Source organism: Chelonia mydas, chromosome 21 (assembly GCF_015237465.2).
Source record: "Chelonia mydas isolate rCheMyd1 chromosome 21, rCheMyd1.pri.v2, whole genome shotgun sequence".
NCBI classification, from domain to species: domain Eukaryota; kingdom Metazoa; phylum Chordata; order Testudines; family Cheloniidae; genus Chelonia; species Chelonia mydas.
In genome coordinates this window covers 1,501,913-1,514,367 of record NC_051261.2, presented here as the reverse complement: position 1 = coordinate 1,514,367, position 12,455 = coordinate 1,501,913, and the positions used below count along the sequence as shown (strand labels likewise).

The 12,455-nt window shown below is 43.0% G+C and overlaps 1 protein-coding gene across 5 annotated transcripts in view; it reads left to right on the top strand.

Moving 5' to 3' along the window:
- Positions 1 to 11,114, top strand: part of MAGI3 (membrane associated guanylate kinase, WW and PDZ domain containing 3) — a 200,753-nt gene extending 189,639 nt beyond the window's left edge. For 3 of the 5 annotated variants that reach the window (XM_037884883.2, XM_043533784.1, XM_037884882.2), the window contains 5 exons: positions 7 to 109; positions 1,671 to 1,797; positions 3,333 to 3,476; positions 7,592 to 7,730; positions 10,012 to 11,114. In XM_037884883.2, the coding sequence (XP_037740811.1) occupies positions 7 to 109; positions 1,671 to 1,797; positions 3,333 to 3,476; positions 7,592 to 7,730; positions 10,012 to 11,048 (1,550 nt within the window). In that variant the 3' untranslated portion in view covers positions 11,049 to 11,114. Of the gene's footprint in view, positions 1 to 6; positions 110 to 1,670; positions 1,798 to 3,332; positions 3,477 to 7,591; positions 7,731 to 9,493; positions 9,583 to 10,011 lie in introns of all 5 variants that reach the window. The other 2 variants (XM_043533785.1, XM_037884884.2) reach the window with 1 other exon arrangement.
- Positions 11,115 to 12,455: the final 1,341 nt, after the last annotated feature.

Sequence of the window (12,455 nt, the reverse complement as noted above, 5' to 3'; positions counted from 1 at the left end):
TATTAGAACACCGTGGCCCCCCTTCAGGAACCAACTCTGCCAAACAAAGTCCAGCCCCACAGCACAGACCTATGGGAACAACACAAGCCAACTCTGCAACAGCAGACAGGTATGATGCCTTTGTTTTCAGAGAGATGGGAATCAAAAATGAACAAAGATTGAGCCTGGCTGGTGTGATAGCCCCAGCCTAAGTCATCCTTGGGTGAATCCGTGCACAGAAGTGAAGGGAAGGAGGGGCAGCCAACTGTGGGTCACGTTCCCCATATCCTGCAGCAAGCCCTCATCTAGGTGCATGGGAGCATCATCCAAGGCATTGCCCTTGACTGCATCTAAAAGGCACAAATGCTCCATCGTTCTGGGTACCTAACGAGGACTTTGAATTGTGAGGAATTGTTGCCTCAGTAATTCCTTTATCAGCCTGGCTCTTATAATCCCATGTAACTGTTAGTGTTCATGGTATGTGCTGTCTTTGGCATGTGTTGTGGGGAACTGTAATCGACACACAGACTATGCTCACTCAGAGCTGAAGACTATCCCTGTTGCGTTACAGAAGAGGGTATCTGCTGAAGGGGTTGAGGAGAAATTAGAAATGTCATTCTTGTATGGCTAGGCTGTTCAGTGACCTGATAAATCAGGAGGCAGATATCTAAGACCAGCTCTGATCAGAGATGATGTTCCATCCCTTCAGCACTTTTCTCAGACCAAGGGGTGATTACTTATAAGTGGAAATCACCCAATAAAACCCCAATCAATAAATGGTTCATAAGATCCTGGGAGATGCTGTCAATGGGGAAAATGTTTACAGGGATACATTGGCTGTGAAACAGAGTATCAGTTATGTAGCACAATGAAGAGATGGACATGGCTGGATTTTTCACCTATTTTTCCCATATTAGCATTACCATTATTACATCATAATTCAGCAGTACCCTACTACTGCAGGTAGCTGTTTGGATGATCTTTTCTTACCTGCTTCAATTAAAACAAACATTTAAAAATTACAAGTTTTCTTGATGCTGTCATTGCACAGTTTAAAGCCATTCATAGCAGTTCTGTGGTCTTTTTCTGGATGGTACACACTGATATTTTTTAATCATTGTGATGATGGCAGAGAGTCTGGGATTAAATCCTCAAGTGATTCATTTCCCGGATTTTGCATGTTTGTTACATTACTCAGAAGTACCTGATCATGTTCTGTCTGTGTATGAATTGGGGAGACTTCATTCTTAAGATAAACTAAGCATTATAAACTGTTGAAACTGTCTCACTTGTGAGGGAAGAGAGAAGGGTTCCCTCCACATGAGAACAGAGGGTAAGACTGAACTGCGCTTTTTGGTACTCTTTGTAATCCTTGGGTTCACAGAAGACACCAATGTCAGATGTCCCTAACTCGGGAATTAAATAGCTGATGCAGCTCCTTGGTGCCAACCAACAGACTGACGATTGATGATCGTCTGTTGATGTGCTGCAGTAGGTTAAGGTTATAAATAACAGATGAAGAAACAACTATTAAATACCTTTTTAATTGTATAAGCTTTGCATAAGAAAACCATATTGTTGTACAACTGACGTTTCTTGCTGGTCCATCCAATAGTAACTATTGCAGATTAATTCAGTTTCCATGTAAATGTGACCTGAGTAACTTAAGCTTTCCTTCCATCAATTTGCAGGGGAGTCACAGAAGATGAAGCTGGAAGAGAACTTTCCAACAGTTACAGGCTTCCCTGGCCTGAGCACAAGCACTTGCCCCAGCCTGATGGCGGTGTTCTCTCCATTGTAGGCAGCCGTCATTCTCAGGTAGACACCTATCCTGAGGAGCCAAGAGTCTCTGCAAGATCCTGGTGGTACTGAGGCCCTAAAATTCAACTGCCTTGTATGCTAATAGTATAGGGCAGGGGTAGGTAACCTATGGCACGCGAGCTGATTTCCAGTGGCATTTACACTGCCCGGGTCCTGGCCACCGGTCCAGGGGGCTCTGCATTTTAATTTAATTTTAAATGAAGCTTCTTAAACATTTTAAAACCCTTATTTACTTTACATACAACAATAGTTTAGTTATATATTATAGACTTATAGAAAGAGACCTTCTAAAAATGTTAAAATGTATTCCTGGCGTGCGAAACCTTAAATTAGAATGAATAAATGGAGACTCGGCACACCCCTTCTGAAAGGCTGCCGACCCCTGGTGTAGAGTAACCTTTCCCTTAGGAGATACGGTGTTGAGATACTCTTTATGAATGTGCTGACTAGGCATGTGTCAAACAGTAGGGAGGATGTTTTGCTAATAGTTAGTATTTTAATGTTGTTATAAACTTAGTCTAGTTTAATATTGCTGATCATTATAGTTATAAAAGAAACAACAAACCTTTGAAACGGAACTACTGTAACATCTTGGGAACATTCTATATGGAAAACCAGTTCATGCATATTTAAGAATCTTAGAATTAAACTGCTCTGCAGATTTTGACTGGGTAGAACTCAGAGGTGGGCAAACTACGGCCCGCGGGACCGTCCTGCCCGGCCCCTGAGTTCCTGGCCCGGAAGGCTCGGCCCTGGCCCCTCCCCTGCTGTTTCCACTCCTCCGCAGCCACGCGGGCAGCGGGGCTGCGAGCTCCTGCCGCTCTGAGCAGCATGGTAAGGGGGCAGTGGCAGCGCCTGCACACGGCAGTGAGGGGGCTGGGTAGGGGGTCCTGGGGGGCAGTCAGGGGACAGGGAGCCGGGAATGGTTGGATGGGGCGGAGGTTCTGGGGCTGTCAGGGGTTGGGGAACAGGGGGAGTGGGGTCCTGGGAGGCCTGTCAGGGGTTGGGGGTGTGGATAGGTCGGGGCAGTTAGGGGACAGGGAGCAGTGGGGGTTGGATAGGGGGTGGGATCCGGGGGGGGGGCAGTTTGGGGCGGGGGTAGTCTTGGGACAAGGAGCAGGGGGGGTTGGATGGGTCGGGGGTTCCTAGGGGGACAGTCAGCGGGTGGGAAATGGGAGGGGGCGGATAGGGGGTGGGGGCCAGGCTGTTTGGGGGGCACAGCCTTCCCTACCCGGCCCTCCATACAGTTTCGCACCCCAGTGTGGCCCTCGGGCCAAAAAGTTTGCCCACCCCTGGTATAACTCCACCTCATACCAAATCATATGATGTGAGTTTGTGATGAATCAGATTCAATTGCATGTTACGCTTAATTAAGATCACATCCCTTCATAGCTGTGTATTAAAACCTGTCTAGTGTGTGAAACTGAAGGGATTTCTCTGGTTTTATAAAATACCTTTCCTGAAAATGTAGGAAACGCTAACAAAAGTTAAAATTCCTCAGTCCGCAATTGTTTATCTCGTTTCTTATGCAGAGTCTTGGCTGTTCTCCAGTAGAACTGGAACGAGGCCCTCGCGGTTTTGGATTCAGTCTTCGCGGAGGAAAGGAGTACAACATGGGCTTATTCATCCTTCGACTTGCTGAGGATGGGCCTGCCATCAAGGATGGAAGAATTCACGTGAGTGTCAGAGACACTGATGAATTCAAACAGGTTGGGCTCCTCAGGATGTTCATTACCCCGTCAAAGAATTTGCTTCCCTGCAAGTGGTTAATGTCTCACTGCACACACAGAACGGTTATTTACACTGCTCCAGTCTAAGAGTTGTAATTGCAGAGATGTAGCAAACTGTGTTGATAGTTTTAATGTTTCAGGAAGTAAAAATCCCAGCAGCATGTAGGGGGAAAGAAACCTGCTCTCTCTGCAAAAGACATAGCCTCTCCCAAAGAAAGCTGGACGCCATCTACCCTAAAGACATAGTAACAGATGTTTCTGACAATGAATTCTTCTCTATAGACAGTAGTTGGCCAGAATGAGTGATTTTTGGAAACCCAGACTGAAAATAGCACAATGAAATGCAAGTCTGTTGGAAGGTTCCCAGAGTCCAGGTAAATGTGGGTTTGTGAGAGCACCCAACCTTTGTGTTTATGCTGAGCTTTCATTGTTCAGTATGGAATTTTAAAATGTTTCCAAACCAAGTGCCTTCCCTACCAATGTATCCTAATGTTAATTCTTGTGTGTCGTGTCTAAGAATCCCGCTGTTCAAATACTGTCCGCTAAACAAACCAAATATATGCAAAGGGAGAAGGCAGTGTCACAGCAGTTGGAGACTGTAGCGGGGCAGTCACCCTGCTCTGGCCCTGAAAGGGTTAAAAGCCAGCCCTTGGAGAGGGCTGGGGCTGAGAGCCAATAAGAACAGGCTGACTGGGAGGGCAGCCACAGCTGGGGCCATGCCCCAATCAGGCCACAGCTGGCCTGAGAGAAGAGCTGTGAGCCAGGAGCTGAGGCAGTCTCTCTCTAGCTCTTGAGAGAGAAGGACCTGGCTGCTTGGGAGAGAAGAGTACTTGAGACAGAGCATTGCTGGGGAAAGGGTGGAGGGGTTGGGGAGCTCCAGCCTGGCAACTTCCCAGGCTGAAGGCCTTGATAGAGGCCTGTGCAGGTACAGGGGCTGGGAGGAGCAGCCCAGGGTTCAGCAGAGGCAGCTGGTCCAACCTCCTTGCCAATGATGTGTGGTTTACAGACTGCAGTCTGCCCCAGTGAGCGGGGCCTGGATGACAACTGGCAGCAGCCACTGAGGCAAGGTGGGGATAGAGGGTTAGGGGTTCCCCTGGGAGGGGAGACCCAGAGTGTGGGGACACTGCCAGGGGGCAGCATCCCACGGTAAAGGGCACCAGGATCTGGGAGGGACACGGGGCCAGCGGCAGGCAAGACACTGGCGTGCAGAGGGCGCTCCGAAGGCTGGAAAGAGCTAATTCCCAGGACAACTAGCAGGAGGCACTGCACCAATGAGTCTCCTCTCCCTACAGAGACCAAATACAGTTCTGTAATTACTGTCCATAAAATGACTTTGTACTGGCTGAAGCATGGAACTGAGCATCAGGGACTCTTTTAGTTCCGATTCCATTCCTGCCAGTGACATGTGATATAGCCCTTTACACAAGTCACTTCACTTTCTCTGTCAGTTTTGTAGTGTGCAAAGTGAAGGTAGTAATCGACTACTTTTGAGGGCTGATGTCAGGCTTAATTGGATGCAAAATTCAAAGAGTTAAGTTTTATTGTGCTAATTCTTAGCATTTACAGTCATTAGTTTTTCTTATGCTTGGGAGATTGCTTGAGTCTTATAGTGCTGCTTCTGTTTTCTCTTGTACTGCTCTTTCAAGTGGGGTTATGCTAAGCTCCAGAGCTTTGCGTTCAAGTCACCAGCATGTGAAGACTTCCCAGCTGCAAATAAACTTGGACTTTCATTGGAGAAATTTCACAGCAATAAACAGAATCAAATATATACAATTCCCTGAACTCTTGCTGGGTTCAGCTTTATAAACTCCCAATCTATTTGGGGGACACAATATAACTCTTTGGGCTCTGTTCTCAAAAATGACATCAGCACACTTATCTGCTTTTTCCTGTGGATCATCTGTGCCAAGAACGGGTGGGCTGTAGGGTAAATTTGACTGTGGGGTATTCATAATAAAACAAATTTCAAATATTCATCTTCACACTGGAACTCATCTTTCTTTCATTATACTTCTATGTGACATCTGCATTTCTCCAAAGATCTGGTAGGCCAGGCCAGATAATTGTGTAATAAGATCTCCTCTTCCTCCTCTCACCAGAGAGAGAGAGGAAAACAAAGCTGTGGTGTCCTCCCTGTTCCTCTTCCCACGGCACTTTACCTAGCTGATCACACCCAGCTCTTTCCTGTCTCCCTGCAGGTGCTGATCACCTTCCGGTCATCTAAACTAGGGGATTCATGGTTTTAGCAGGGCTCCTCTTCCACTGTAGCAGTCTGTATGGAGCAACCCACTGTTATCTGCTTCCTGCCCCTGCTAGAGGCAGGTATTGTTCCATTTCAGAGCTCCATGCTGACTGACATAGAGGGTGCAGTCTTGGCTAGGCTGTTTCCCAGAGGACCTCAGTGAATTAGCTGGGTGCCTGCACTGTCTGGGAGAGGCATATTCAGCTGTGTTTAAAATGCCGTTTCCATGCTTGAAGCAGTAACAGTTTCACACCTGAACTATAGCACCCTGAAAAATGAGTTCATAATGGGACAGCCTCATCTCCTGTGCCTTGGCAGCAGGTATGTGCCCCCACCAGCCCTTGAAAGGGACATGCTTTCCATGTCCACTGGGCTGATCATGCATATACACGGATGAAACTGGGAGCTCTCTCTCGTCATAGTGCAGCTGCACCAGAGGTGGCAGCAATGGAACCACTCGAGTAGGCCAACACCGGAGTCCTGTCTGTACCAGTGCTTCCCTTCTTGCTACTGCCACTGGAGCCAGACCCCGCTGGGAATCTTGAGTCCTGAGGGCCAGCAAGGCTGAAGAGGTGTCATTATTATACTCCATGTATTGGAAAATATTTGCAACCATCTCCTTCATGGTACCTGATTCTTGCAAGGACCACTTCTCATCTCTGCTGTTGCAGAGGTCAGAGGGATGAATAGATGTAATGCTCAGAACAAAACATAAGGAGTGATGTCAACGACAACTGAGGGAGCAGGTTCTGGAAACAGGAGGTACCTCTAAATTCTTCCTAGCCAGGACAGAACGTTTCCGTGCCTAGATAAGCTTGTACACTAGTCTGTGCTCTCCAGTCTTTCCCAATTCAACCACTGAAATGGAACTAGGCCTTTCCCAGCCCCAATTTAAGTAGTACTTTTGGAGGGAGCTTTTCCGATACCGACACAAAGGAGCTCTAATAACCCAGTTTACAGCTGGTTTGAACACTAGATGGTAAAATAGCACCTCGGCCCTGTGTTTTTCCAAATGGCTGTATGTCGTCGTCCTCATTCATTTATTATTGTATTAGTGCTCCATGATCATAGGGTTCTATGTGGGACTGTCACCTTCAGTAATGTTTTATGAAACTGATCTAAGTACGATACATGCTCTTTAAACTGCAACTTTTATGCAGTAGTGACACCTAATGGAAAATCCGTTTAATTGCAAGACGGACCTCATGATCTTTCATGGGTTAGAACCCAAATGCTTTGATATTCTGACATCCATTATCTGATACGTTTGTAAATTTGCATCGAAGTCCTTAAAAGCTGATATCTCACTAGTCGGGACTGAGCTAGTATTGTCATACAGTGACTTCTCTCAGAATAATAAATCCTTTCCTTTATGGGCAACCCTCTCAGCTATATTAATATAAGGGTGTTTGGTTGTAATTTTAGAGTAATTACCACATACACATGATTTTAAGTATCTTCATGGTGCAAGTCTTTATAACAGAGCATCAACATATTACTTTTATGCAGTGAAGATGTGCTCAAGAACATGGATGTATTAAACATTTATCAAATGGAAAATTCATTTCAAGTAACTTGAGCCCTTTTAGGGAAACCAGCTTGGCAGACTATCTACATGAAGAATTCACTGAACAGCCCAATGGCTGAATTACATTAATTGTATATGTTAGTGGTTGTAGGAGAGTGGGTTTCAGAGAATGGAAGGGACTAGGGAAAAGAAAAGCTTGACTGGAGTTATGGCTTTTCCTATATTGCATAAGAATCCAGTTACAGTAGCTGTGCTTCATGAAGTTTAACCTGGCTAGTATTGTCTTTTCAGGTTGGTGACCAGATTGTTGAAATCAATGGCGAACCCACCCAAGGTATCACTCATACACGAGCCATCGAGCTGATTCAAGCAGGAGGAAATAAAGTTGTTCTTCTTCTGAGACCAGGGACTGGCTTGATACCAGATCATGGTAAGTTACAGGTTGTGCCAGTTTGTCCGGAGGGGACCGGGGGAAGGTGGTAAATAGAAATGTGTGTTGATTAATGTCTAAAGAGGTTGGATGCTGTTGTGTAAGCACTGAAGCTATTCAGCAATATCCTTCCATTTCTGCTGACTTTCAAGCTGCCTGTTTTCATACAAGCACAAATAATGTGACCAGAAAAAAAAAAAAAAACTGTTGCCACATAATAATTTTACTGAAAAACCTTGGAAAGATGCCATGACATGTAATGTTGTTGCAAGTATTCTTTAGGCCATGCTTTGTTCTGATGCTCCCATCCATCTCCAACTTGATTTCTGTGTTTCTCTACACATATTATAATTAAAGACATAATTTGGTTTTACATTTGAATAAAATCTCATATGGTATTGGGCTTCTGTCACGCTTCACAACCAAGATGATTATTTTTGTGGGTGCTTCAGTTTCTCTTATGAACTTAAACTGTAAAACGTTAAATTTTTCAAAAACAAAACTTCTGAACGAGTGAAAGTTTTGCTCTCGGAATAGAAAACTTTAATTGTGACACTTGTTTTTTGCACATAAGGCAGCAAAGCACAAATCCCTAAGCAAATTGCTTGGGCAGAAATGCCTGTAAGAGCTTTGACTGAGTTCAACTGCAGGGCATGCTCCAAAATCAAAGCTATTTGTGGCTGTCACAGTATTTCAAAGCAGAGCACATTGAGAGCAAGAGAATTTATTCCTCCCCATGCCAATTCTATCCTTTCAATCCTTCGCAGCTGCTGTAAGGCTTTAGACAGGAAAGTATTTAAACCATGTAAAGATCCTTCTTATAGCGTAACAGCTCTGTAGTAAAATTGGAATGGTTAGATACAGAGCCACTTTCCCTTTTGTAAAAGCCCATGACTTTCATAAACAAATTAAAATCTGACACCTTGAACCTTCAAGCATAGTGTAGCCTATGCAAGTTTGTAGCATTCTATTATATGTAGGCAGGACTCGACCTCCACTTAGAGATGAAATTGTCTAAAAATGTTTTCCTATATTTTTCTCTTCTCCCCACTGAGCTAGAAAATAACTTAAAACATCATGGTCCTAAAATACACTGCCTGGTTCCATCAGAGCAAATAGTACAAAGAATAAAAGCAAAGTATCTCTAAACTACAGGAAGCCTTAGTCTTGTTTTTATCCTTTGTGTTAGATCCCCTCAATTGGCTTCTATTGAGATCACATGTATCTCCTACTGAGTTAGCCCTTATGCTAGTAAGGCTTGGTTAATTAGTATTTTGAAAACTTAAAACAGATCTCTTGAGATACTGCTGAATTTTTAGGCTAGGCTAACCTCTAAGAGTGTAGTAAACCTTTGTATGCCTTGTGTGTCTCACCTAAAAATAAATATTAAACACATCTGTGCCTATAAACAAGAAAGGAGCCACTCTAAGTGAATTCCAGCTCTCTATTGACCGTAGGTATTTAAGCATACAATAACAAACCTAAGATCTGTTTTGCTTTTTCATGCAGTTATAAGTATTTGGCAGAGAAGTGCGCTGCCTTTCATAACAATAGCAGCTGTCAGTAATATTCCACAGCTCCCTCCCTCACAGAATATCTGCCAGGCCTAAGTGCAGCAATTTAGTGGGGAGGGGGGTGGCTCTTCCATACTATCACTATGTTGGCTCTTGTGTTCTGCATTTGAATCGTACACTTCTAGTGAAAGCTTTTGCTTCCTGTGATTTTTGGTATATAGTCCTGGGCTTTTTCTCTTCCTTATTCAGGTCTGGCTCCTTCCAGTTTGTGCTCCTACATGAAACCTGAACAACATTAAGGCTTTCAGTGCTTTTCTTGGTCTTTCCTTAAAGACTTGGTAAATCTGCATGTCTTGTGATTCACCTCTCTTTTTTTCTTTAAGTACAATGCTATAAATAGTAACTTCACCTTCTCCCTGTTTTCAGTATTCTTTTGGTATGAATTGCAACAGTGTAGGATAGGGATTTTTAATTCTGCTGCGTGAGGCCTATAGCTATGCTGAACCTCACAAGCCCTTACCAGCATTCTTAGCCTGTATTTTTCCCAAAAAAGTTGTTTTCTGTGAGCTAAAAATTTAAGTTTACAGCTGAGTGAGGAAATCTCCTTTGTTTAGTGTGTTATAGAATATAAGTTTGTTGTTTTTTTTAAAAAAAAAAATGTTTAGATCACATTGTGGAAGTTCATTACATTAAGATATTTTAGATAAATGTTTGTGAATATTGGTTAAGTGATTTTTTGTCACACCATTGTGCTGCTTCACTTCCAGGTGATCAAGATAGTTTTAATCCATCATCCTCAAATATAATATATGATGAACAGCCACCATTACCCACCTCTGCAGTATGTGATTTACCAGTACTGGAAGACGCTTTAGCGAATGTTCACATATCTGAGAAACTGGAAGAAGCTAAAAACACTGTGCCTGAAAAGAAAAGCACTTTAACTGAAAACCAGTCTAAGCCGAAACATCTGTCTTCTACCCAGGAGCATATGAAGAGATGGGACCAGCCTACCAGTTTAGATTTAGTAACTGATGACAACAGAGAGAGAGCAGAGAGTACAAAAAAATTGGGCACATCTGGGGAATTGCAGCAAGCAGGGCTCCACAGTCCAAGAAAAAGTGAGACACAAAACACACACAGCAATCTCTCAGACCAGTGTGAGCAACCCAGGAGAGGTGAGAATACACACACACAAATCAATTTAAAAGAAACTTCCAGAGGAAACAGAGGCAGATCTGCCAGTCCCCAGAAGCATCCCAAAAAAGAAGAAAGTGGGGACAAATCAAACAAGTTACTAGACTCTCAAGATAAAATAGCTGGTGGTGGTGGTGATGGTGATGTTGAGACTAATGAAAAATCAGGAGTAACACAGCAAGATAGAAAGCAGAACACTGCTGGAAAGAAGAAGAAGAAGAGGTCTCAAGAGAGAAAAAACCCAAGAGCAGATGAAAAGACTCTTCCATTAAATAAGGCCAATGAGCCTAGGAAAAGAGTAGATGAAGATGAAAAAGCCAATGCTGGAGAGCCAACTTCTAGCAACTTCAAAACTGCAAGTCTTTCTGATGTTTCACAGCTTTCCAAGGAAAAAAAAGGTAGGCTCGAAACACAAGATCCAGTTATTCTGAACAAAGACCACACAGAAAAAGGCTTGGAGCCAACTGATGAAACCAAAGATGATGGAATTTCAAAACCTGAATGCAGCTCTCCAGTTAAGAAAGCACCAATAACTCCTGGACCTTGGAAGGTACCAAGTGCAAGTAAAGTCACAAAAGCAACAGGTGTCACTGAAAAACGGGTTTGACTGAAACATTTTTAGAACATGTTTTAATCAGGTTTCTAATATGGTCAATTAAAAGCATCTTTTTTCCACAAAGTTGTCATTTTTCAGAAACTAACTCCAGGGGCTGGAAAGTACATTTGATTTGTTCTTAAATTAACTAAGCTGCATGAAGGACCTTTTGGATTGCTTATAAGCAACTCTTCCATAAGCTGCTGTCCCCTCATCCTTTGAAGGCAGTGTCCTGCTGCTCTCTCAACATTGCACTGCTAAGGCTTTCTCAGATAGTATTGTGAGTTTCTGAACAAACTTTCTTAATGCCTGTATTGCCAATGTGATCATGACTCACTTCTTGTGCCAAGTTATCTACTGTAGCCAATCAATTTAATCCTCCTCGTAGGTTTTCCCCAGACTCAAAGCCAAGATTTTGTTTGAAAATAGCTATTTTCTCAAAGGCATGTCGCATGTTTATATAGGGGAATAATTAAGAGTTCTCACAACTTCAGTAAGAAGGTGAGTGTGCTGGTTCTATCAACTCTAGGGCAGCAAATGAGCCACTGATGCTGCCCCACTGGATTCTTTTTCTTAAAGTTCCTAATAGCCAATGTGAAATTTAAAAAGAGAATTGCATTTTGGTGTGATCTACGGGGTTAGTTTTGCTTTCTAGTAGCAAAACAAATGTTTTAATTTGCTTAGTTACTATAATTACCTTAAATGAATTATCTGCAAAACATGTATTGCAAACATCATTTTGAAGACTAAGTGGTGAAATCCTGGCCCTGTTAAGTTACTGGCAAAAACACCCATTGGCTTCAGTGGGGCCATGATTTTACCTTGTCAGTTCTTTGGAAATAAGGAATGGATGTGGTGCTATGCTTTCAACCTCCCTCTGGTACTGTATGTCAAAGCACCACATACGGTATGTTTTAAAAATACTTGGAAATGTCCCATCTTTACCTGTAAAACTAAAAATTGATGTGTAAAAGCAGTATGTGAAACAGAAAATCCTGCTGTTTCAAACTCAGACAGAACCAACCACCACCCAACAGCTTCTTAAAAAAAGTCCCTCTTACCTGTGCCTACTATTAGAAATCTCCTGTTTTATTTGTGTGTAATTGCTTTTGGTTGAGTGAGAAATATACAGGGTACATGAGACTTATCATTCCTCAATGTTATTTAAATACATATTGAAGCCCAAACAATAGATATTAAGATATTTTTATATCAGTTAACTGTAGGACTAGCAGTCTGCAGAAATTTCATGGTTTGATTTACTCAATAGCATTAATGGATTTGATTTCCTGACCTGTGCTAGGTTTTCAATGACTGCAAATAAAAAAAACAGTAAAAGGGGCTGGGCCAGTTCACAAAAGCAGAAGAAAAAGGTAAGGAAAGTCAAGCTCAGTTGCTGTACCCTTGTGTTAAACTAAT